The sequence below is a fragment of the Dysidea avara genome, chromosome 8, assembly GCF_963678975.1.
Source record: "Dysidea avara chromosome 8, odDysAvar1.4, whole genome shotgun sequence".
NCBI classification, from domain to species: domain Eukaryota; kingdom Metazoa; phylum Porifera; class Demospongiae; order Dictyoceratida; family Dysideidae; genus Dysidea; species Dysidea avara.
This window is the reverse complement of record NC_089279.1, coordinates 29727108-29753066: the sequence shown is the minus strand read 5'-3', so window position 1 is coordinate 29753066 and position 25959 is coordinate 29727108. Positions and strand designations below refer to the sequence as shown.

Genomic DNA, 25959 nt, shown 5'->3' with positions numbered 1-25959 from the left:
GTTTGTAGCTGAACTCTCTCCACAGTGACTTGTGTGTAGCTGAATTCTGTGTAACTGAATTCTCTAGAGAGTGACTTAATTATAGCTGAATTCTCTACACAGTGCATGACTTGTTTATAGCTGAACTTTCTTCAGTGTGACTTGTAATGTTCTGAATCTCTATAGTGGTATATTTGCTTAACTCTCCACATGGTGACTGTCTTCTTGCTGAACTGTCTATAAGATTAACTATTTGCAGCTGAACTCCCTACAGAATAACTTGTGATGTAATAAAATTCTATAATGGAGTAAATAAATTAGCCGAATGCTCTATTAGGGTGACTGTTCTATTAGAGTATCTCGATCTCGCATTTGCTACACGGAGTTGGCTTTCGAATCATAACTTAGTGGTTTGTAATCCGATTCTTCTGTACTACTGCAAGGACTTTCTATGAAGATTATTCCAGCTATACACCGATTTTTAGCTCATTGCTCTAAGCGGTTTGCCTAGTAGGCGTGAAAGCTAATACTTTTTTATTCATAAAAATCGATCGCGTAATTGTGACACAGGTTGGGTTTTGTATCATATCTCCGTGGTCTTTATCTCGATTCCTTTCAAACCACCAAAAGGCACTCCTACGATGGTTACTCCATCTACATAGCAATTTTCAACTCATTCCATGAAGCGGTTTACCCTGTAGGCGTGACAACAAATCGATCTTGTTTTACGCGAATAATCGGTCATAACTCCTAAACCATTCATCGGATTTGTACCAAATTTGACGCTAGGATTCGCCTTTGGACTCCCTTTCTGTGTGCCAAATTTCAAGGCGATCGGAGTACGCGTTTGCTTGTTATAGCAATTTTTGCAAGTGTGCGAAAAGACGAAGAAGAAGAAAAAAACGAAGAAAAAAAAACGAAACTTTGGAAGCTCGTATCTCGGAAATGGCTGGAGCGATTTCCTTCAAATTTGGAATGTAGACTCCCTTGGCTGGCGGGCAACTGTGTAGCAAATTTGGTTCCAATCAGATAAGTGCTCACCGAGATACAAAGGTGTGCAAATGACGTTTTCGTTCTTCCTGTCAATATACTCACGGTGTGGCGCGCCGGCTTCTTGGGCCGCACGACACACTACCGTGTGTCTTGATCTTTAGTTGGTCGCTAACAATTATTATTGACAAACACAAATTGGTTGCTACATTTCCTCATCACCTTTAAAACAATACCAGTCATATTTGCATCCTCAGAGGCTATAATATAAACATTTCCTTTTGTCAACAAGAGTATGTAAACTTTATGCTTACTGATGTAGTTGACATGGTGCTTAAAGTGTGAATACACGTACTATTATTTTGTCAAGTTTAAAAATTAAAACCAAGGCAATGAACTACCATATAACCTAAATATTTCGAGGGGGGGGGGGGGGATTTTTTGCTGATTTTGTGGCTTTAAGGGTTACCAGCAAAAATTTTATCCTTGAAATATTTAGACCTCCATATAATCTAATGCATTTTGGGAGTGTTTGCAAATCCACGAAAAATTTATTTTTAGCAACATTGTTTAACCTCAAAAAATTTGCTCCTCGAAATATTTAGACTATACGGTAACTTGTTTTAACAATATAAGTAAACAACGATAGCAGGTACATTATTTTGCTGTTGTAATTCTAAGCCATTTTCCTGTGTTTCTTCTTTAGTGTGTGTGTGTTTTTAATTACCTAATGACAGCTATGGTACTTAATGTGAGTTTGTGATTAGGCTACAGTGGATCCTGTTAATCAGGATGAGGACACCTGCATAATCTGGACACTTAGTATTGATCTTAGCATGTGAACTGATCACTTTAGTTGGTCATAAGGTGTCCTTAATCCTTACTTGTTTCATCTGTCACATTTCATATATACATTTGATTATTAAGTGATTTGTTAAAATGAATTAAAAAATGAGATGAATACAAAATAGATTGACATGTAAGTGATACGATTGCCGAAAATTGTACATGAAATAAAATCCGTATTATTTTGTTGACTTCTAAAATGTCATATTCTATGGAACTGCTAGTTGATCTGGAGAAGTTGAAGATCTTGGAAAGTCAATTGCATTTGTAACTTGAGGGAACTCATTTCCACTACTTTGTTATGTTCTTCACATTGTTGGTTATCTGTTGTAGCTGCTAGTGCAGTATCTGTGCTGCCTGAAGCTCTAATCTAAAATGTGTGGAGAAGCGTGATAACAAGTATGTATTAGTGTGTACAAGTGTTGAACTTACCAGGTTGTTAAGGGCTGTAATACTAGTCTTCATGAACTTGATAATTTCATTGTATTTGGTGATTGTATATTCATCAGTCTCCTTGTCAGCAAGTTGTTGAATAACAGGGAGCAGTTGTGTTAGTGATATGACATCATCCCTGATGGTATTGATATCCTACAAGCGTAAGAGAATAGTAACTTTGTTGTGTACACTGTACGTGCGTATATGTGTGTATATCAATATCTAACAACTCACAGCATTATTGGTTGGTTCAAAGCGTACATAGCAATCTTCATTAGGCGAGTCATATTTTTCATTCTATTAATAAAACAATAGCTAATTAGATAATCATACTTCATTTAAGCTATTACTACATATTGTTAGTGTATAGATGTGTACTCACTGTGTATTTCTCTAGTGCTACGATTTCTTGAAGTGAACTGAGAACTTGTGTTTCTGCAATTAATCGTAATCTTTGAAGTTCATCTGTAGAGACAGTTGGAGCTGCTTGTGTATCCAATATAACTGCTGCTACTACTACTAAAACAATCATCATTTTCTGAATCTCCATAGTGATATTACAGTAGAAATTGATAACAAATTTTTTTAGCTAGATATTCTTGTGCCGATTTTGCTTTTAACTAACAAGTTAAGAAATCTGAAACTTTTATACTATTTCACAGTGTATGGTCAGAACTATATTAGAATTTGGGATCTGGTCTATAATGATATGGGGAAATTAATAAGTTACATTTCACAGGAAGGGGAATTTTTCTAAAGGTCAATGTAAACAATTTAATTCCTACCACAATGTCAACTAACATCCTCTCTTACTAAACATTTATCCTCTCTTGCTAAATATTTATTCTTTCTGGGAGAGAGAATTAGCTTTTGTTGTGTATTTGCATAAATTCATGGTATGACTAGCAAATAGTTAAACCCTATTGCAGCTTAACTTATCATATGATGCACATCGTACAAGTAATGCATTAGTACCTTTTAGTATTCCTGTTGTTTATGTTCTTCATAATATATTATAGTTGTTTGAAATAGCTTCTATACAATCTGAATGTGTTACTATTACAGGATCTCATTTTAGTTGCTTCATATTTCATTGCAAACAGAATAGGTAGCAAAATCAAAACATGTTACTAAAGGTGGCTAATATTATGTGCAGCTTTGAATTGCAGTATTACACACACACACATATATATATATCTGTTTTGTTGAAATTGACACACTTGCAAAAAATAGTGCAGCATTTAAGTGATTAAATTATCCTCTCTGTAGTTGATGAGTTGTGAGGAACAACTTGTTGATTTGTATAAATTGTGGTTTGTGGTTAGTATCAAGTTACCCTCAAATCCGGTATTAAAATCACCAACAATTTTATCACATCATTCTGATACTAGTATAGGAACTTTAATAATTTTTGAACCATTACTAGATTGCGCATGCTTAGCAGTACGATAATTCTACAAATGTACTTCTATTACTTGTGCAGCGTCATCTCATGTTAGTATAATGATGTTCCTCTAATCGATCAGTACAAAGCATTAGACTATATTAATTTAAGGGATGAAAATATTGGAAGATTTTGTGCTAGATGGTGTGCCCTACAAACTCTACAACAAGATCACAATAAAAGATTGGGATACTTTGAGTATGTAGCTCTATATATCGCATCAAAATAATTCCCTTAGTAATATAATGCATTGAAAGAAGACGTGAAACTGAAGCAATGGTGAATTGAACAGTGTGCGATTGTATAATGGATTTTTGTTCACATTACTGTTCCATATCTACAGTATAAGGCTATGTGGATTATGTCATGAGCCTGTATACTCTTCATGAAGATGGCACCTTGTTGATGTACTACTCATTGTTTTGATTATGCAAGAATAATATTGGGATGTGGTTTTAATATTGTTTACATATGGGGTGTGTATCTTAATTGTTCGTTGTTAGTCCATTACCATATGCGTAAAGCAGTAGTGGTATGTAAATCATGTAAGAAACAAGATAAAGCTGCAGAGAATTAAAGTCCAGATTGTTAATACATATAATCATTCATTCAGTGTTGTCAGCTTTTTAATTTTATTGTGATTCACAGAACCCAATAGAAAACTCATTGTTAGTGAGTATTACATATCCAGCCTTGACTAGTCTATAAACATGTAGTACAAGATGACAATGCTTCTACCCACAATGGTCTCTATAATAGTCTGCAATACATACATTATACAGTTGTACTATGAGATGGGTAACATCTGTCATTGTTAACATACTACAATGTTGGTTGCTTGGGAACTTCAAAAATTGTTGTGTCTGAACTGTAACTAATGGAGGTCAGTTGTATCCAAAGGGAATCCCCTAAAACTGACTGGTTTTCCCTACCAAAGAAGGAGTGTCCCCACTGTACAGCCCCCTCCCTTTTTGTCATTTGTATATTCTGTGAAAGAATATACCTCTGAAGCATATTGGTAGTATCCATATTAATGAAGGAGAATCCTCTATAGTTTCAACGATTTGTTATGTAGTTCTGTTGATCCTTTGAGACTAGTATATGGTATATAAGTAACACTGCTTGTTTGCTACATGACAATTTCATGATTTGTCCTTAGCAGGAAGATCTTCACAGTAGTTGCAGTAGATTCTACCCTTCCATTGTGTGCCGCATATAGCCTAAATATGTCAAGGGAGAAAAATTTTTGAGGTTGAGCAATGTTACCTAATATAATTTTTTTTTGCTGATTTGCAAACAATCCCAAAATATATTAGACTACATGTAGACCTCTTGTCAGTGTTTATTCTAGGGCTGTTAGGGGGGGAACTTTCCCCCCCCTAAAATCTCAGGCTCACCCCCTAAATTTGTGAGTGACTACTGCACTATACTTAAGTTTACAAATGACACACTAAACTTATCAAAAATGCTCTGAGATTCAATCTGAGAGTGGATAATATGTAAAATTTTCCCAGGTTATAAATTGCAAATGCAAACCTTAAAGTGCTCTCAGTACATATTATAGTGATGGCTATTCGATATCCGAGAGCTCAAGTATAGAAAAAAGCATGCTTAACTCTCAAAATTGTCCTTACTGACAAATAGTATATATAATTTTGTAAAATTTCTACTTCCAAAATGGCATGCACAGCCATCCCAACTATCCCCAGATATAATATCAGAAAGCCTGATATTAAAGAAAACTTCTTGTTTTGCCATAACCATGAAAATGCCCTAGTATTTAATTTCAAACACCCTAAGCTTTAAACTATTTCTTGGAAGACATCTACATCATTTTGTCATTACTACCATGCACTCATGCATCAAGCTCTACCACTGGCTTTACAAAAATCAACACTCATGAGCCTTAAATGCCTAACCAGATTGGCAACTATTTCAACTGCTTTTATATAGTTGTGAACTTGGACAACTATATAACAGATTTTCACCTGGTCACCCCCTGAATTCCTGATTCCCCCCAAAGGAGAAATCCTAGAATAAACACTGCCTCTTGTATAGCTACATATAAAACAGACTGGTACACTGTATAATGCTATAGTTTTCATGAGTAATTTTGTCCTTAACTGGATGATAGCCATGATAAAAAAATTCACAGTATCAATCATACTTGCAAATATAAAGATACTGTCCTCCTGCATACATGTAAATTGTAACTGTCAACTGGTAAAGCAAATGATCAATACCATGCAACAGTGATACTATCTCCACAGCATTCAACCCAGGGGCGGAGGAAGTAGTTATTTTTTTTTTTTTATTAGCAGTACTTTACAGTGACCAGCACTGAAGTTGATATGAGTGGGGGCTGGGCTGACCCAGACTTATGGAAATGATCTACATTATCTCTGGTTTGGTAAGGTGAGACCAAAAAAAAAAAAAAAGGTCACAACCAGCTGACAATAGCTGCCCACCTCACCAGCTACGAATTTGTACTGATAAACTACATAAAATCCTTACATAGCTCGCTACCCACTGCTCTAATACTGTGATTGCTTTATTAGACATTGGGTGACCTGCAGTTCGAATCCTGGGGTTGGAGGGATTTTTTTCCTTACTTTGGCCCCTTTTCTGTTACACCTTATTCAGTCAGTAAGTTAAGTCACTAGGTCTAAGTCCTTGTAGGTTAAGGCTGCAGCACATGTTGCTGTCAGACCTTCAGTGCTGGTCACTGTAAAGCGCTAATAATAAAATAATAATAATTAGTGTGACTGCTCTATTAGAGTATTGATCACGGTTTTTCAGCCCCACTCCATGCAAGTAGGATAATTTCGCGTGATATCTTTCTGAGGGGGCCGCCCCCCCTCAGCAGATCGAGCCCCCCCCCTTCCACCGCCTATGATTCAACCTATAGCCCTCTTCTCAAACAAGTATCAATTAAAATAAACTGCTTTTAATTAATAAGTGATATAAGTGCCAAAAGTGTAGCTACACAGAAAAAAATTATTATGTCGTATACTAATTAAGTTAAATTTTAATACATATTACTAAGCTGCCAGTTATATTCTACAAGACTGTTAGTTGACCGGAAGATGTTCAAGATCTCTGAAGGTCAATTCCACCTGCAACTTGAGCATACTCAGCTTCACAAACTTATCAAGGCTTTCATATCTTTGATTTTCTGTTGTAGCTGCTGGTACAGTATCCTTACTGTCCAACGCTCTAATCTAGAGTGTGCGGAGAAGTGTGATCAATATTTTTAGTGTGTCTCTGTGTTGAACTTACCAGATTGTTAAGGGCTGAAATACTGCTCTCCATGAATTTGATCATTTCACTGTATTTAGTAATGATATATTCATCAGTCTCATTGCTAGCAAGATGTTGAATAACAGGGAGTAGTTGTGTTAGTGATGTGATGTCATCCCTGATGGTATTAATATCCTACAAGTGTAAGAGAGCAGTAACATTATTGTGTATCTTGTTTGTGTGCGTGTGGTGTACGTGTGTGTGTGTGTGTGTATCCATGCATGTCTGTGACTGTATGTAGAATGTTATGTGTGTACAAGAGATCCTCAACTTACAACTTCACACATTATGTTGTAGCGTACATAACAGATTTGGTGAAACAATTCATATGTTTCATTCTATAAAAATAAAACAAACACAATGATAATCGTCATACTTATATTACCTTAAACTATAACTAGCGTTTGTACATAGATGTGTGTAGCTACAGTACCTATACGTACTTTGGCCAACTCCAGACGTGTAATTTGCTGCAGCATTTTGAAAACCTGCAATTTTGCATTTTCACGTAGTCCACTGATGTCAGAGGTGGGAATTATTGTTTTCTGTTCAGTTGAATCACTGTTAACAGGAACTGCTTGACCTCCCATCACAAGCACCAAAATTATAAATCCTATAATGATATTGATCCTAATCATTTTCAGGTCTCTTCTCTTTGATAACAGATCTTTTTAGTTAGATGTTCTCAACTCTGATTGCTCTCAACTGAAATGTTCAGGTATCTGCAGCTCTTTTATACTCTTTCAACTATGCATTTTGCAACATGATTGGAACTGTGTTGAAATTTGATATCTGGTACATGGGAAGCATGATTGGCTGCATTCCAGTCCTATTACAAGAAGGGGATTTTTCTAAACAGCAATGTAAACATCAGTATATATTTTTAAAATTATTAATTCTGCCATTTTAGTATCCACATCCTCTGTTGATAAATACTAATTCCTTCTGGGAAAATGAATTTGTTAATTCAAATCCATGAATTAACTACTCAATTCCAACTTAAGTCAGGAAGGGCTCAGGAGGAATATTTCCATCAACAATAACAAAATAATTTTCATCAGTGTATATAGCTACTTTGCTGAACAAAACAGGCACCAATATCTTTTAGGGATTCCCCATATAAAACACACAAGTTACAAAATGGGAGGGGCTGCAGCAGAGACACTGAATTTTTAGGGTATATTCCCTTGTTTACAGCCTTCATATTGACATTTCTGTAAAGTTAAGGTGAGTCATTAATAACTATCTGAACAATACAATATTAAATGCTATCCCACTAGGGACCTTTGATAAGGCTAAAGCCTGTGAATACAGGGAGTCAGAAACATGTTACTGAAACGTTGCAGAATGCAGAAAAAATCCCAGACCCATTGGTGACTTGATCCCCAGTCTAGGCATGAGAGGAGCCACAACAGCTGGGATCTGTGATCTTCAATAGGGTAGTTGATTCTTGCAACTGCATTTTAGGATGTATGTAGTTCAGATAGAATACTCTTTTTGTTAACATGAGAGTATAAATTTAAACATAATGACAAGGACATCAATACAATGCTTGAAATTTGGACACCTTACTAATTCCAGTGACGCCTGTTCTTGGTTCCAAAGCATACACATATGAAAGTAATTCACTAATAACTGAGCAGGAATGATACATTTTTCTTCTATATACCAAAAGTCACTTTTACAATAACAAAAAATGTATATACTTGTGTGGGTCAATTGTTATGTTTGGGACCTGCTAGATGTGGTCACTACAATGAGGTGGTCTTGTTTATGAGATAGCTGGTACATTGTAATAAGTTGTGGGTACCTAATATATGACTGTGCAAACACTGAAATGAAGACATGCATGATTTTAAATCATTCATACTTACTGAACCTACCCAAAAGTACCAAAGCAATCTATATAGGACAAAGTGTTCCGTCTTTTTAAAATGTTAGTTCAAAATTAGGCAGTCACATGTAAGATTCTGATACAACTTCTAGTCTCTTGTTCATAAAATATGTCATATTAACATCTTCACACATATCATGTGCTTCTTTTTCATTACTAGCTAAACAGAACTGAAAATTATATGTTATGTGCACTCCTCCAGAGGAATGTTTTGCTTTGTCATATGGGACCCAAATAGTTTGACCTGTGTGTTTTTGCTGATAATAGAGATACATGTGAAGGCTGGGTGTATAATTTTTACACACAGGGATGGGTTATCTACCCACCTGGGGCATTGCTCAATTTGTTTAAATGTCAGTAGCTATGTACATGCAGTTCATAGATTTCCCCTTTAAGGGAAGAACTGTTACCCATTCTGTGTTGATCACTTGGGGACAGTTCAGATTTTGTATCTGAACTGTCAATTAATTATGAAGGTCAGTTGTATCCAAAGGGAATCCCCTAAAGCTAGTCTGGATTTCCCCTACCAGGAGGAGTGTCCCCACTGTTGAGCCCCTCCTCTTTTGTCATTTGTGAGGGAAACCCCTAAAGGATATTGGTAGTACCCCATTAGTGCGCAAGAATCATCTGTGCATATGCAGTTACTGATATTGATAGTTGTGCAGGCAAGTTACCAACTAGCATCATATTAAGTGATCTCAGGAGTAGGCACCGGCCGATTATGCCGGCATAATTTAAAGCATAATAGGTGGCCAAAAGCATCAAGCATAATGCCAGCATAATAGGGACGATATTTGAAAAATTAATTAAATGCGCAATATGCGCGCCTGAAAGAAAGCAAATATTCACTGCCAATAGTATTATTAGTACATTTCATAATCAAAAACACGTAATACAACTTATTAAACCGTTTCTTTGTTGGTTATTCACACTTTGCAGAAATAAGATCGAGATACTCTAATAGAGCAGTCAGGAAAGGTTGATATACTCTAATAAAACAGTCACTTCTAGAGCATAATTTTGATTTCGAAAGCATAATTTTGAGCATAATAGGCTTAATTTTTGAGCAATGCTCAAAAGCATAATAGGTAAAATTTCGGGCATAATAGGCCGGTGCCTACTCAGGAGGCACTATATAACATTCATAGTTCTGAATTTATGATCTTACCTCTATAACTACAGGTTTAGTTGGCTCCTAAGACCTTATACTATTATTTAACTGTTATTTAATCTTAATTGTTATTTAGAGTTATATTCCTATATATAGCTTTCTTTGAAGCCTAATTGGGACTCCTGCTGTACCTTGTATATTGTCTTTACAGTTCTTAAAATATTATTTTAAAGTATGAGGACACAAGAGAAGAGACAGCAACTAATACCAGTTGGTTAACCTTGAAATTCATTTAGTTCATATCAGCTAGTTGATTTGGCATCATTTTCTGTTTGTACGTATATATGCATAGATTGCATAATATACATAGACCTCTTGTATAACTATGTTTAAACAGACTGGTACACTGTATATGATTAAGTTTGTCCTTAACAGGATGATAGCCATGACAAAAAAATTCACACTGTCAATCATACTTGCAAAAGATACAGTCCTCCTCAAAAGACATTTTAAAAAGTATTTTGTGTTTACGTAGTCATGCATACATGTCATTGACAATTGTAACTGTCAACTAGTAAAGCAAATGGGCAATACCATGCAACAGTGATACTATCTCCACAATATTCAACCTATAGCCCTCTTCTCAAACAATTATCAATTTAATTAATAAGTGATACAAGTGCCAAAAGTGTACACAGTAAAAAATTACAATGTCATATTTCAACTTGTCCTATGTACTACTAAAACTGCCCATCATATTCTACAAGACTGTTAGTTTATTGGAAGGTGTTCAAGATCTCTGAAGGTCAATTCCACTTGTAACTTGAGCATACTCAGCTTCACAAAGTTATCAAGATTTTCATATCGTTGATTTTCTGTTGTAGTTGCTGGTGCAGCATCCTTACTGTCTAATGCTCTAATCTACAATGTGTGGAGAAGTGTGGTGAAGTATGATCAAGTATTAGTGTATCTCTGTGTTGAACTTACCAGGTTGTTAAGGGCTGAAATACTATTCTCCATGAATTTGATCGTTTCATTGTATTTAGTAATAATATATTCATCAGTTTCATTGTTAGCAAGATGTTGAATAACAGGGAGTAGCTGTGCCAGTGATGTGACGTCATCCCTGATGGTATTGATATCCTACAAGTGTAAGAGAATAGTAACCTTGTATGTATGTGCCGTGCGTGTGTGCATGGTGAGTGTGTGTGCGTGCATGTGCGTGTGTGTATCAATGTATGTATGTCTGAGACTGTATGCAGGTGTTATGTATGCCCAAGAGATTCTCAACTTACAACTTCACACATTGTGTTGTAGCGTTCGTAGCAGATTTGGTGAAATAGGTCATATGTTTCATTCTTTAAAACAATACAAACACAATGATAATCGTCATAGTATTACCTTAAACTATAACTAGTGTTTGTACATAGATGTGTGTAGCTACCTACGTACTTTGGCCAACTCCAGACGTGTAATTTGTTGCAGTATTTTGAAAACCTGCAATTCTGCATTTTTGTGTAGTCCACTGATGTCAGAGGTAGGAATTGTTGTTTTCTGTTCAGTTGAATCACTGTTAACAGGAACTGCTTGACCTCCCATCACAAGCACCAAAGCTATAAATCCTATAATGATATTGATCCTAATCATTTTCAGGTCTCTTCTCTTTGATAACAGATCTTTTTAGTTACACTGATTTGCTCTCAACTGAAATCTTCAGGCATCTGTAGCTCTTTTATACTCTTTCAACTGTGCATTTTGCAACATGATCGGAACTATGTTGAAATTTGGTATCTGGTATGTGGGAAACATGATTGGATGCATTCCAGTCATGTTACAAGAAGGGAATTTTTCTAAACAGCAATGCAAACATCAGTATAATATTTTTAAAATTATTAATTCCACCATTTTAGTATCCACATCCTCTGTTGCTAAATATTAATTCCTTCTGGGAAAATGTGTTATTTCAATTCCATGAATTAACCACTCAATTCCAACTTAAGTCAGGACTCAGGAATATTTCCATCTACAATAACAAGATAATTTTCGATTGTGTGTATATATATAGCTACTTGGCTGAACAAAATAAGTTATAACATACATAATGCAGTGGAATATAATACTAATTGCTGTATATGAGTTGTTAATTCCTATACATTTTCATGCTAACTTTATGAAATAGCTATGTAGATAGATCCGTAATCTGGAGAGAGCCATTTCACAATTGAATGCATTAAACCATACTCTACTAATACACTAGTAGTATACAGATTATCTTATTTACTTGTCAGACTTAGTATATACACTGCAGTTGAGTTATGAGGAACAACATAATGATTGATTTGTGGTTTGTGGTTAGTATTAAGTTACCCTCAAATCCGGTATTAAAATCACCAACAATTTTATTCCATCATTCTGATACAGTGAAACTTCATTAATAGGGCCACCTATGGGACCCATGATAAGTGGCCCTATTACTGAAGTGGCCCTATTACCGAAAACCTTATTCATGCAGCCATAAAACAAAATGGCCTTATTATTGAGATTTTCAACAAACCAGCAACTGTAACATCATTATACATTTGATCTAACTAAACACACTATGTAGAGTTTATTACAGAGAAAGGTAGGAGCATATGATGTACCAATTACTCCAGCAATACTTGAGACATAATGGCTGGAAAATCATGAAGTATACTGCCAGAATAATGCACTGTAAAAACTGCAAGGTAGAAATAACCACAATGGTAAAAACTACCTAGATAATATATGGTTAATGCAACATTAAGTGAGTTAAATCTACTTTGTTGGATATATTTAACTATTTGAGTAATTTCAACCCATACTTAGTAGAAATAACTTTCAAACAGATTGGTTGTTTATCCTTCTTATAACTTAGGTACATTTGACTGTGTAAATAGGTTAAAACAAACTACAAAAATGTCAAAATAACCAAATTAAAAGTTATGTTCATATGATAGTTAGGTTAACTAAAAATCAAATGTTTCATGGTTATGTAAGTTTCAGATCTTCCATCAAAGAGTTTGTGCCCATGAAGTACAAAAGGACTTAAAAGATCTTGAAGACACACAATCGACATATTTGTGGTGTCACTGATGACATAAGAATGAAAATGATCGTCAAAGTAAATAGTCTGACAATGGTACACATGTAGCAGTAACAAATCACCCCCAACAACGTAGACATCAATTAAATGACCAAACAAGGGATCAGTTCCATCTGTCCCTATTATAACATAGCAATTGTTATTGCAATAGTTTATACTGTTTTTCTTAACCCACTTAGGATGGAAAACAGTGGCATCGTTGCTTATTGAAGGTATGGCTCGCTGGATGATGCTTCCTAGTTGGTGTGGCTGTTGTCCAATTGTACTAGGGCTACTGCCCGGACCACACTCAAAGCAAGACTGAAGCATGTTATCAGAAGCCAACTGATAACACATCCATCGCTGATGTCGACTTGCTAATGTGTAAGCAATATTCTTAAAGTTCCCCAAATGAGAAGCCTTTTTAAACAAGCTAAGTTTAGCTTCATGCCGCATAGTCTAATACCTGGTCATTGGTCCGAGTGAAACAATTTGGTCAGGATAATGAACAAGAAAATGAAACTTGGGTGTAATCATTGAACTTGAATGTAATGACTTGAAAAGAGAATGATGCTCCGCAATCAGTAGTTTTAGGACAGCACAATATCCCTTGGGTACAACAGGAGAAAACACAATATCAAAAATTTTTAGCAGTAAAAGAAAACACTGCCAGTGTTCATCTCCTTCAGGAACACAATCTCCCATTATCAAAGGGATAATTTGACAAAGAAGTAATGTTTGGGCAGCCGATAAATGAAATTTTTTATCATTAGAGCCCAGCAATTCTCTAGTTATTATTCCTGGCCTGTCCATCTCATTTTTGCCATAATCAAAATTCTCAATACGGTGATTATATTCAGCTACAGTAATATATTTCTCATTCACACAATGTTTAACCAGTAGCTTGACCTCAAGTTGAGCAACACCTTCTAGGATATCATGCATAGCACCATGTGGTAAACCACCATCAAACATGGAAAAATTTTTTGCACACATCAACTTACTACGACGATTGATTCCGTATGTTTTAGAGTAATGATCTTTTAGATCTCCTTCAGCTGCATCCAACTCATCACATTGTCTCTTGTGTATTTCAGCAGTTCGTTGACAAAAATCACTTGACAAAAACTTGTCCTTATATGATGTAGTTTTGACCATACAAGTACGACAAAATCTGTGAAAAAGAAAAAGACTCCTTGAATCCTCCCAAAAGATTACTAGCTAGATTATCAGCCAGAAAACACATCAAACCTCCTTTAAAGTTGCGCTGATGGCCACTGATGTTAACATTAATACCATGCGTAGTTAACGTATTCAAATCTTTTATAAATGGTTCAAGAATAGTGTCAATACCATATTTCTGAATTACAGGATGTGTTGCACAAGCAACTAAATTAATGCTCCTTAATGTAGATCGAAATTTAGGTGGAATGTTACCGAGAGTGAATAAAATGATGCCAAATTTATGTTTCTTGGTATGTGTGCCTAGGGGGTTACAAACTTCAAGCTCATCAAAGTAGGCAATTACTTGAAGTGCAAGTGGATCATTTGAAAATAATGGGTGATTGCAAGCTAATTCTCCATCACAAAAATCTTCAAGTTTATCATCTGATCTCCTGTGAGGATTATCAATGAATTCCAACAGACTGGAACCTCCCAGTAGTCTTTCAAGCGTCTTAAAAATAGGAATATATTGAAAAGAGTCGCGTTGTTCTACTAGCGATCTCTTAGTTCCTGAAAACCTTGCAGCATAAAAAGGTTCACCAACTAAAATCTCCTCTGGTTCCTATAGTAAAATAACAGATTGGTGTACGTTCATTCACCGTCCTTAAAACTTTATGTTTATAAGTGAATTTACCAAAATACTTGCATTGATGCATTTACCATAGTAATCTTAGTTACTGCTTCAACAGAGTATTATGTACTAGTTCAAACTTACCACTAAGCCAAGATCTTCTACAAAACACTTCTCTTGTTTATATCTTGTTTCCAAGCCAACAAAAGGATCGGCTAAGTCTTTAAACACACTGTCAATTTGTGTATCATCTATTCCAAGTGAAGCAAGCTTAGCACGAATACCACTGTGAAGAATTTGCACTGTGTGGGAAAAAACAGTCTTTGACCCTTCCATAACATCATCGATCGCTGTCTGAGACAAACGATGGTTTTCTTTTAATTTCAACAAATAAAGGGCGCTGGCTTTCTTTTGACGAATCGCATCAATGCCTAGCAAATGCTCCAGATCTGGATTGAAATCTTCATTTCCTATATACAATGGTATTTAATTAATGATTCATTAGAATGTGATGCCTTTATTAAAGCAATTGGGATTAGTTACTGCATCACAAGTTGCATGAGTGCTGCTAAGTATTCACAAAAGTTGGTTTCGCCACAAGGGATCATTAAATCCACTAGCTACTGGAACAGTAAACTATATGATGTGATCATCTTTACGACCCACTTTTATAACTCTATGACAGTATAAAGCAATAGTTACAATGCATATGTACTCCACTATTAACTTTGACACAATTAATGTACTGTACAGCAAGCACAAATTATAATATATGTGCATTGTGTGTACACTATCGCAGGAACCATATTAGACCACCGTTACTGCATGGGAGACTGACATACAGTGTATAGCTACTATATACACAAACCTTGTTGGAAAGCGTCATCGTGAAAATTGAAAGAGGATATCTCAGGTTCATCGGAACAATTCAACTGTTGCGATGCTCTATGAACTCGAGACTGAATTATGCCGGAATCTTTATGCTTTTTGTAGATATGTTGATAGAGAGCTGAATATGACTTGGAAGTATTACTGCAACCACCGATTCCACACACAACTGAAAAGCGTGGATTACTGGAATGAACTAGTCGTAGGTGACTTAAAACTAGTCGTATATTAAGTGCCTGGAAAACACAAAGGGGGCACTTAAACCTTGCATATTGCCCGCTGGTACCGGCGCTAGAACTACTCGCCATCTGGAGTTTCTATCGGTAACACGACAATCATCACCACTGCTCTCAGGTAACTATAGGCTACCATGCACACGTGATAGCTAAAAAATTGGCGGTGTAACTTGGCGCTCATATGGTGTTTGCCGCCTTTTTTGGTTTAGTGCTTTCAAGTTTGGTAGATTTGTTCAAGCTTGGTGGCCTCGTTGGTAGCTCAATAATGTCCGAGACGATGTCGTCCACTGACGTTGACCAGCTTCAGAGCGAGATTCCGAACGAACTCAACGAAAGTATGTCAGTTGACGAACTTGTGTTTTACCTTAACGTAAACCAAGGCATTCCGGAGTCTTTTTGTGAAATTCTGAAAGGTACGTAACTAGCTAGCTACTAAAGGTTAACTCATTTGGCACACAGCGAGGAACGGCGTAGCTGCAGACTATGTCTGTCTAGTTGAAGTGACAACAGCAGTTCTAAGCTTAGTCAAAACTTACTAGCAGCCCTGTTGGATGCCCCGGCTGTACTCTCCAGGTCTCATTAACGGACTGGATTGCCTAAAAACATTGTACAGTACCCGGTCTTGTCACATAGCTTTAAAAATTGTTCACACAACTTGCCATCTTTCACGGCAAGTGTCTTCCACTTTGTCAGTATACATGTAGCTTGTTGATGTGTACAGCAATGTGATTTTTTATTTTTTTTTGTAGAGAATTACATTGATGGTAAAGAATTCTTACAGTTGAGTGAGCAGGACTTAAAGGAAATGATACCTGCCATAGGCATTGTAAAGAAGCTGTTGAGGCTTATTTCAAAGGTATTTTAGGTGTATGTAGTAGCCGTCTTATTTATAAGTATATTTTTAAATTTATTTATTAATGTTTTACAGTACAAGTATTCACTGAAAGCCATAAAATTAATTACAATATCGGCAAAAAAGAAACACTATATTCCAGTGTAAAGCCATACTTAAGTTACCTAATTATTGCATCTGTGACTGGTCTCATGGGCTAGGCTTGGAACAGACTCTCAACAATTAGACAATGGCATGCAGAGAATGCTTTGAGGTATGCAGGGTTTTTACTCTGGTAAGACACCTTGCCACAAACTTTGACACATAGATTACATACTGGATTCCTAACAAGTTTAAGATTTCAGTCACATGGGCCATTGTCTAAACAGCTAAGACATGCATTGCTAGGATTCTCCCTCAGGAATGATGTAATAATCAGCCTCGGCTTGCATCAGTGATTATTCTTTGGGTTGTTTATCCACTGAAGAATCCTAGCACTGCATGTCTTACCTATACTAAACCAGGCATTATCTGGTTCTTCTAAAGCTGGAGAGACTATTAACTTACAATTTTTGTATAAATCAAAAAGATTGCATGTGCACTAATTTATTAGAATATTTGCAAAGCACATGTAATAGTGGGTGATACATGGCTATTCTCAGTGTTAAATTTTTAGCTATAACCAATATCGTCTTCACCAGGGGAGATTTCAAGATGTTCTAATAGAGCAGTCCAATACTCTTATAGGAAAATCATTGCACTACCATGTATTTCACAACCACTTAGCAAGATCTTGAGAATTAGCACTGACCCATACTCTGTATTTGCAATAAACGGTACTCATGTATGATAATTTTATGATGTTTAGGCATCCCACGTAGCTACGTATATACATTGTGAGTTGAGGCTGTATTTGATTGCTTGAAGTTTAATTGTTGACATAATATTATGTATGTAGTGTTCATGAAAAGTTTGCAGTAATTGTAAATATGATTTTTATATAGGATGATATTCCTGCTTTGTCATCTGTTGATACGTACAGTCCAACTCCATGTAGTGATCAAGGTTCGACATGTTCAACACAGTCTGTTGCTTCGTGTACATCAAGAAGTCTGTCCGCAAGCAGTTTTGAAATACCTTCTCACTGGAGACCAGAGACGGATGCCTGTATTAAGAGAAAGGAGCTAACACGAGAAAGTCGGAATGATATTGTTAGAACCTTGGTTACTCTTACAATTTCTAAAGTGGGTTCGAAGCCAACCAGAAGCAACTGTGAGCAGGTTGCCAGACTCCTTATCCTTAAATATCCATATATGAAGGATGATATAGGTGATGGCTATGTAAGTTATGTTTTATGCAATTGTACACATATTAAAGAGTATAATTTGTACATTTAAATAGCAATAACTGTCTATTTTTAATTTTTCCTATCCTGAGTGCTGTGTTTTCCATACAGCACGAATTTGTGGTGCTTTAATTAATACTTGGATGGTTTTGCATGGGAGGAACAATGGGTATAAATACTCGTGCATATTGTATGCACTCATTCAGAGATAAAACAGTTTGTTTACCACATATCTATGGAATAACTGCCATATTAACAAAACAACACACATTTTGTCATTGTATGGCCAATGGAGTACAACTGCCGCCGTTGATCCTCCCGTGCAAAGTACACAATATGGTAGTGATTTTTGTAACTTCACGTGTGCAATCTAAGTTGCTATAGTGCATTAAATTCTGGCATTTTCTAGCAATGCATAGCATTTGCCACATGGTTATATTCAGCTGAACACTGGTGGAATGATTACTAGATGATGATGTTTTGTCCTCCAAGTTTCCATCCACTATATTTGTACTTGTATTTCGTTTTTTGTAATTAGTTTGTGTACGTTTTTGTATGGAAGAACAGCTATACCGAATATTGGAGCTAAAATAATAAGCAAGAATACAAGTACTGTGGACTGTATACATGTACTGCAGATTTACGCTACAGTGGATTGGTTGCTTCTTGCAACATTGGAGAGTAAAATGCATAGAGCATGGTATGGCTTCTTACGTGGCAATTAGCCAACTGATACAGAAATTTTGAACCAATCCGATATATTCCGATATGTTGAATCTAAACACCGATACTGATCTGATATACCGATATAAATTTAGAAACCAAATGGAGATGTCAAATTAAACTATATTTATGCACTTATAACCACTGTAAGATCACTGGCAATGCTTCGTTGCCTATGGTGGTGTGGCCTTTATTATGTGGCCCAGACAACAAATATTTTAATGGATACTCCTGCTAAGATTACTCTCCATTTTAATGGCTGGTTGTTCTAGGTTGTATTCTCTGGTTCATTCCATGGTTGCTTTTAAAACTCACTAATTTGATTGTTGATTGTATGATTGGTAAATGTTATAACAATAAAACAGTAGCCATGTGTGTGCACTTAGATGGCTTCTCGTAGCATAGTGTTTTGCAATAAGCAAGAAAGTCACTGTTTCCCAGTCTTGTTAGCTGTATTACATGGCATAGTCAGTGCACACTGTCTTTAAGACAGCCCAGTTGTACTGTATATCGGTATATCGTATCGGTTTTGGCAGTAATATTGATCCCTACCGATATTGACAAAAGTCTCCGTACCAGCAACCGATATGATATCGGTGTATCAGTACACCCCTACTAGAAACACAATTTTAATAGTAAGAACTTTGTACTTCGGCCATGTACAGTTAAATCTTTAGCATATCTCATGCTTATTTTGACAATTTTCTGAAATTTGATGGCATCTTTTAAAATTATATTATATATACTTCTTGTATTTGTATGATGTATGAATTTGCTCTTATGTGAAAGTTTTATTGCTGCAGACTTCATGGGTGGACAAAATGATTGAAAGAATCCGAAATTTAATCAAACTGGACAGAAAGAGAGGAGCTTCCATTGATCAATCACCTGCTCCAAAAAGAAGTAATAACAAGGACAAACTTCAAAGAAGGTACCCACTAACTCAGAACTCACCTATTGTGGATTTGGAGACTTTTGAAGAACACAACAAGGCTATGGTGGAAGAAATGAAAAATCGCACTCCTCGTGACCGGGTATTGCTTCCATTAATGAAAACCACTTTTCAGAATCGATGGGTTTATGTACGGAAAGATGCCACCAGTGTTAAGTCTATCATTACTGAATATCCATGCCTCAAATTTCCAGCAATTGTAAGCATGTACAGTAATATTGTTAAATGTTTATGTTGTTATTGTATACAGTTGGAGCAAGAATTAGCTATGATAACAGGGAGAGCAAATGTAAAAGATTCTTTTCTGAGGGAATGGGCTCGATATGTTCCAGCTATCATTGCATTGGGCAAAAAAAGCTCTAAGAAGAACGTCAAAGAAGTGCTGAAGACTGCTCGTGAAGAAGGTACAGTGTGACTGCTATTATTGCATATCATAGAAGTCTGTATTTAAAGTAATATCTTATGACCATGTCTGTTGGTAGTGATCCACCAATAAGAGATTAACCGATTATCTGATACTTGAATTACATACTGGCCGATACCGATAACCGATCCGATGTTTATATTTACTCAATTTCTACATGTTTTATGCAATATTGCAATATATTTCCTTAATTTCTGTCTTGATTTCTTAAATATAATGTTGTTAGGGTCAGCAAAATTAATCTGTCAAAACATCTACTAATAATTACCGATATTTCCAAAATTTGGCCGATAAATCGATTTCTGATGCTTTACCGATTAATCGGTACATCACTATCTGTTGGTACAATTCAAAGTCTCATTTCTTGTGAAGTCATGTTGTTTTACAGAGTTTTAATAGGTACTTGGTACATGAGGTTTAAAACACAATTTGCAAATAGTATACAGTGAATGTGTTTGAAGTCTAAATAAAATTACTCAGAAAGTGTCAAACTATTTTTATGGCCAGCTAGTAGGTCTCTTTGTGGATTGTAAGATCTCAGAGGAGGGTGGACAAGCGCACGTGAGTGCATACATTTGTATTAAAAGTATAACCAAGCCTTCAGCGAAGTTTAAATGGGTACCATTCGAAAGTGTGCTTCACGTTTAGTATATTTAGCCGGTCTGCCCCACTCTTCCCCACTATTCCCAACACGTAAATCGCCCTTGAATTTATAGATCACGTGTGCAGTAAGTTTGTCGGTGGAATCGATGCGTTGCACTCTAGCGACACCTTATAAGCTTCTATTCGAGCCCAACAATCGTTGAAGAAGGTATTATGATATACAATATGCCTCCTATGCTCGCTCCCATGGAATTAAAGAAAGGAAAGCGGACGCCGCTAGCGTGTCCTCATGGAGAATCAAGCAGGAAATAGGACATCTTTGTACTCATTTTCTTCCGTTTGTCACAAGAAGCACAAGATAAATTAGTGTGGCTGTTGCTAAACAGGTTTTATCACTTCATTTTAGTCTTGGTATTAGAAATATTCAATTAACGGTAATAATTTTCAATAGCGCTTATATCGTGTCCACCCTCCTCTGGTAAGATCTCTTTGTCTTCCAATGGTCAAAGCACACTATGCATGCCATGTTCTAAAGCACATGACCATTGTCATTAATGTATTTTTATTTCTACTTTCAGATGGTGATGATATTTTAGCTCTGAGCATACTAGTGGAGTTGTTAGCTCCGAAAAATGCCAAAGAGACGATCAAATTTGTTTACACGGAGTATCAAGTATGGTTCTATGAATAATGAAACTGCAACTATGATATTTATTGTTTCTTGTGTAGATATCCACAAGAGTAGAGGATGCAGCAAAGTCACAGACATCATATGCAGCACCACGAATAGGAGGGTACCTTGGTGTAGGTCCAGATGACCAATTTTTTGTTTTTGTGGAAAACATGACTCTCTGTCAGTGTTCAACATTGCCAGATGCCATCTTTCTTACGTTTTCAGCATACTATTCATTTTACCTTGAGTACTCAACCCAAACCAAAAGCTTTATGTGGTTTCTTCAGGATTATATCTTCTCCTATCCTGATAGTACTGACCGCAGTGCATCATATTTGGCAGTCACGTCAGATATTAAACGTAACCTGTGAACATAAATATATCTATTGACAAACAAGACTGTACCCATATATAACATCTTTACAGGCTGTACTAGTTATGTTACGTATATGCCATGTTGTAAAAGTCTATATATTTGTTCATGATTACTGTTACTAAGAGATAATATTATGTTGTCACTATGTAAACAAGTACAAGACTGTTGTTTAATCCTTGATGACGATTTGTGACTTGTATACTATGTGTGATAAATACTAAAGGATTTATAATATGCTACAAATTCGCAGAAAGCAAACAGTGGTGAGGCAGGTTATCATCTAGGTACAAACAACAACAACCAATTGTAACAGTCATTATTACCAACCATATGGTATAAGTAACTTTCTGGATGGTTATCATAGCTAATTATAAGGAAGGTAAATAGTTCATTCTGTAAGTAGTAACTAACCACTGGTATTGTGGTTAACACCACCACTAACTGCAGGCTTTTTAACCTAATACTGAAGTGGTTACTTTAATTCCTGCTATAGTTAAAGCAACACCTGGTGGTTATTATTACCTACCTTGATGGAGGTACTTTCAACCCACACAAAGTTGTTATAACATTTTGGATCTTGGTTGATGTTACCAATCTTAGGTTAAAGTTACCTCTTCACATAGATGGTTCCTATAACCTTTAAAATAAATGGTTGCTTCTACCTAAAATTTTGGTTACCTGAGTTTCTGGTAAAACTACCCATTTTTTTGGGTTAAATCTACCTTTCAGTTTTTACAGTGTGGGTACCGCTTTCAGTAGTTAAAATGTGCACTTAAGAGCAGCAACTTTTGCAGTGATACCTTGACTGCCTGCTCAGCTGGCCTCTTTACTGAGGGAACATTTTATTAGTTTTACCAGTTTGGTCCAGTGGTATGTGGCCACTGGCCTTTATAATGAGGTGGCCCTATTAACGAAAATTAAATAAATGTAACATAATAGAAAATATGTTTGGACTTGCTGACCTGACCACTATAATGAGGTGGCCACTAAGTGAGGTTTCACTGTACTAGTATAGGAACTTTAATGATTTTTGAACTATTACTAGATTGCGCATACTTAGCAGTACGATAATTCTACAAACGTACTCCTATCACTTGTGCTGCATCATCTTGTGTTAATATATGATGTTCCTATATAATCAGCACAAAGTTGGCTGATAACAACTCTTGAGCATTATATTTAAGGGATGAAACATTGAATAGTTTTGTGTATTGTGCTATGATAAGACCACGCACAGTAAAAGATTGGGGTACTTTGAGCAGACCTATAATTGTATCACATCAAAATAGTTATTTCCTTAGTAATTTAGTGCATCGAATGAAGAAACGAAAATGAAGCACTGGTGAATTGAACATGTATAATGGATTTTTGTCCACATTGACATTCCACAAGTGCGGTATAGATCTTTATGTTTGGAGCCCGTATACTCTTCATGAAGATGGCACCTTATTAATGTACTACTCATTGTTTTGAATAATATTGGGATGTGGTTGTAATATTGTTTACATATGGGGTGTGTACAGTCTATGATCTCAATTGAGGCATATATATAGAATTTCCACTCAAAATAGGAAAGTACTTCATTTTGTTGTTTCTGGAGGTATTCACATAGATCATACCTTTAACATAAAGCAAACAAGTGCTAATTTGTTATTGGATTGTTCGCAGAATTCAATATCAGCATAATTTAACATATGTAAATATCCAAAAAGTGGTTACATGACCAAAAATCCCTTCATATAGGATTTCCACTGCAAAATGGGATGATGCCTCAACCTTTTACATTGTTTCTGATAACTTTCACACAAACTGAATAAAACAAACAGGTGCTAATACTTATTAAACTGTCTATTTCTTTCAATATAAGGTGCAGTGGTGGTCAGGTGGCCAACAATCCCATTACAGCTACACAGGATGTGCTATAGCACTCCAAGATGTAGAAGTCTTCAGTAAGGTAAGAAATACAATACTACCCTATAATACAATGATTTTTTCAATAGGCTGTCTGATATAACTATTAAGGTATTTTTGGTCACATGACCGCTTTTTGTTGTTTTTGTGTGTGCAATGCTACAAACAATCCAATGGTAAATTAGTACTTGTTTGCTTTATCTTAAAGGTCAGTCTGTGTGAAAATCTCCAGAAACATCAAAAGTAAGCACCTTCCTATTTTGAGTTGGAAACCCTATATTATACAAGTGGAACAAAAAATTAGGAATTTTCAATATGAGTAGGGATCAAAGTAATAAAAAGTACTGAAACAAGAGAGATTATCTACCACCTGAAGTCATGCTAGTACACATGTAATCGCTACTTCAGTTGCCAAGATTTAAGATATAATGGCACTGAAGTAGGGATTACGTGTGTACTAGCATGACTTCAGGTGGTAGATAATCTCTCTTGTTTCAGTACTTTTTATTACTTTGATCCCTACTCATATTGAAAATTCCTAATTTTTTGTTCCACTTGTTTGTGTACTTTTTACAAACATTGCATGAATCTTATCTTTTATGTGCATGCAGTTTCTATTACACAGGACACTAAAGTTACTATTTCTTCAATGTCCATGGTTTGCTAGCTATGTTATAGACAACATTACCTGTGTTTAGATCCTTTGCACAGTTTCTCAATATTAGAAAAGTAGTACTTGCTGGTTGAGGATCTAGTAGCAGCACGGGATTTGGCAACATCCTTGCGGTAATGTTCTTTAGTGCTCTCTGCAGAATCCACACGAGACTTTTCCAAGTCTTGATGGTAGTGTTCCCTTTTCTTTTTTACAACTTCAGTGCGAGACTTTTCCAAGTCTTGATGGTAGTATTCCCTTTGCCTTTCCGCTGACTCAATGCGAGACTTTGCCAAATCATTGTTAAATGATGTTTTGGTGGCTTCAGCTGATTTCTCACGCGACGCTGTTACATTTTTGTAGTACTCATTAGCATGACGCTGTGATCGGCATTCACTGCTGTACTCCTTTCTCTCTGAGAGTATAGACTCTGTATGAGCTTCATAGTACGCCCTGTTATTCTCCTTCTTTCTACTCTTCCGTGCCGCTTCCTTCGAAGGCATTGCCGCACCCAATATTGCCTCAGAGAAAACACACAAAGCAATAATAACCACAATACCCTTAGCTAACGCTATTTTGCTACGAATTATTTCTAATATCGCTCAAATACTTGAGGTAGATACGTTGTTTACAGCAAAGAAATGCGTTTACAAACGCAAGCAATATTAATTTTGCCGGTTAACTTTGCCAGAAACAAAAGATATAAGTCGCTAAATATATTCACTTACACGTACAAAGCTTCCCGATTGTGAACAGCTCGCTCTTCCTGCTCAAAATCAACTTCGAACTTTCAACCACGCGTATTCGAATATTTTACCGCGAAGATTATGATTACTCTATTTAGCGAGTACTCTTATTGAAACGGACTGCACCATACATTGAAGCCATTTGTGGAGTTATTAACACTACCTGTAGTGAATCCAGGACGATGGCGACATTAAAGAACGATGAAAGGTAAGACCCTAGCGCAAGGATTGTATTTCTATCGGTGTAGGAAAGGTTTAATCTATAGGCAAAGCGAACCGTTTTCATGCAAGAAGTAGGACTGTAGCTGTTGCCATCTTCCCGCTAGGCCTGGTTGAAGGCATCAGTTAGGGAGTCAGTCACTAGAAAATTCGATCAGATAGATTTTTTTTAAAAATTCGTGGAAACTCATAGGATGCATTTCGCGTCATTTTGAAGGCGAAATCGTGCTTCACTTTTGTAATACAATACTGTTGAATCGCCGAGATGGTTTTGCAAGTCCGCTTTTGGTACGTAATTTTTTGGCGGGAAATCGTGAACCTTTACGATCCCTACCATTAAGTACTACCGTACTTAATGATAACATTCATATTTCTGATCTTACTTCTATATAGCTACAGATTTAGGATACTGTTGGCTTCTTATAATATTATTCAATTAGATTGAAATTAAAAATTAATTGTTGTTTAGAGTTATGCTCCTA

The 25959-nt window shown here is 36.1% G+C and overlaps 3 protein-coding genes across 5 annotated transcripts; 1 reads left to right on the top strand and 2 right to left on the bottom strand.

Annotated features, from left to right (window-relative positions):
• Positions 1-10650: 10650 nt before the first annotated feature.
• LOC136263563 (uncharacterized) lies at positions 10651-24681 on the bottom strand. 2 transcript variants are annotated; one of them, XM_066058176.1, is made up of 5 exons: positions 24549-24681; positions 11452-12022; positions 11295-11357; positions 10987-11142; positions 10651-10920 (listed from the first exon to the last, which is right to left on the bottom strand). In XM_066058176.1, the coding sequence occupies exons 2-5, from the start codon at positions 11644-11646 to the stop codon at positions 10771-10773; spliced, it is 564 nt and encodes a 187-aa protein (XP_065914248.1). In that variant the 5' UTR covers positions 11647-12022; positions 24549-24681; the 3' UTR covers positions 10651-10770. The 2 variants fall into 2 exon arrangements, with proteins under 2 accessions (XP_065914248.1, XP_065914249.1); XM_066058177.1 differs by lacking the exon at positions 11295-11357.
• On the top strand, positions 12749-22197 carry LOC136263552 (uncharacterized). 2 transcript variants are annotated; one of them, XM_066058162.1, is made up of 9 exons: positions 12749-13141; positions 13303-13335; positions 13393-13486; positions 16771-16877; positions 17858-18193; positions 19725-20072; positions 20124-20277; positions 21479-21573; positions 21630-22175. In XM_066058162.1, exons 4-9 carry the CDS (start codon positions 16827-16829, stop codon positions 21942-21944), a joined length of 1299 nt encoding a protein of 432 aa, XP_065914234.1. In that variant the 5' UTR covers positions 12749-13141; positions 13303-13335; positions 13393-13486; positions 16771-16826; the 3' UTR covers positions 21945-22175. The 2 variants fall into 2 exon arrangements, with proteins under 2 accessions (XP_065914234.1, XP_065914233.1); XM_066058161.1 differs by lacking the exons at positions 12749-13141; positions 13303-13335; positions 13393-13486 and adding an exon at positions 14295-16434 and having other exon boundaries at positions 21630-22197.
• LOC136263553 (uncharacterized) lies at positions 14059-17276 on the bottom strand. The gene is made up of 3 exons (XM_066058163.1): positions 15766-17276; positions 15042-15367; positions 14059-14888 (listed from the first exon to the last, which is right to left on the bottom strand). The coding sequence occupies exons 1-3, from the start codon at positions 16091-16093 to the stop codon at positions 14238-14240; spliced, it is 1305 nt and encodes a 434-aa protein (XP_065914235.1). The 5' UTR covers positions 16094-17276; the 3' UTR covers positions 14059-14237.
• Positions 24682-25959: the final 1278 nt, after the last annotated feature.

Coding starts and splice junctions, on each gene's coding strand:
- LOC136263563 (XM_066058176.1), bottom strand. CDS start 11,646: ATGATTAGGATCAATATCATTATAGGATTTATAGCTTTGGTGCTTGTG. Junction 11,358..11,451: donor CACGTCTGGAGTTGGCCAAA/GTACGTAGGTAG, acceptor ATTGTTTTAAAG/AATGAAACATATGACCTATT. Junction 10,921..10,986: donor TTTCAGCCCTTAACAACCTG/GTAAGTTCAACA, acceptor CACACATTGTAG/ATTAGAGCATTAGACAGTAA.
- LOC136263552 (XM_066058161.1), top strand. CDS start 16,203: ATGGTGTTTGCCGCCTTTTTTGGTTTAGTGCTTTCAAGTTTGGTAGAT. Junction 16,878..17,857: donor TGTTGAGGCTTATTTCAAAG/GTATTTTAGGTG, acceptor ATTTTTATATAG/GATGATATTCCTGCTTTGTC. Junction 20,073..20,123: donor GCCTCAAATTTCCAGCAATT/GTAAGCATGTAC, acceptor TATTGTATACAG/TTGGAGCAAGAATTAGCTAT.
- LOC136263553 (XM_066058163.1), bottom strand. CDS start 16,093: ATGGCGAGTAGTTCTAGCGCCGGTACCAGCGGGCAATATGCAAGGTTT. Junction 15,368..15,765: donor CGATGACGCTTTCCAACAAG/GTTTGTGTATAT, acceptor CATTGTATATAG/GAAATGAAGATTTCAATCCA. Junction 14,889..15,041: donor TAGAAGATCTTGGCTTAGTG/GTAAGTTTGAAC, acceptor ATTTTACTATAG/GAACCAGAGGAGATTTTAGT.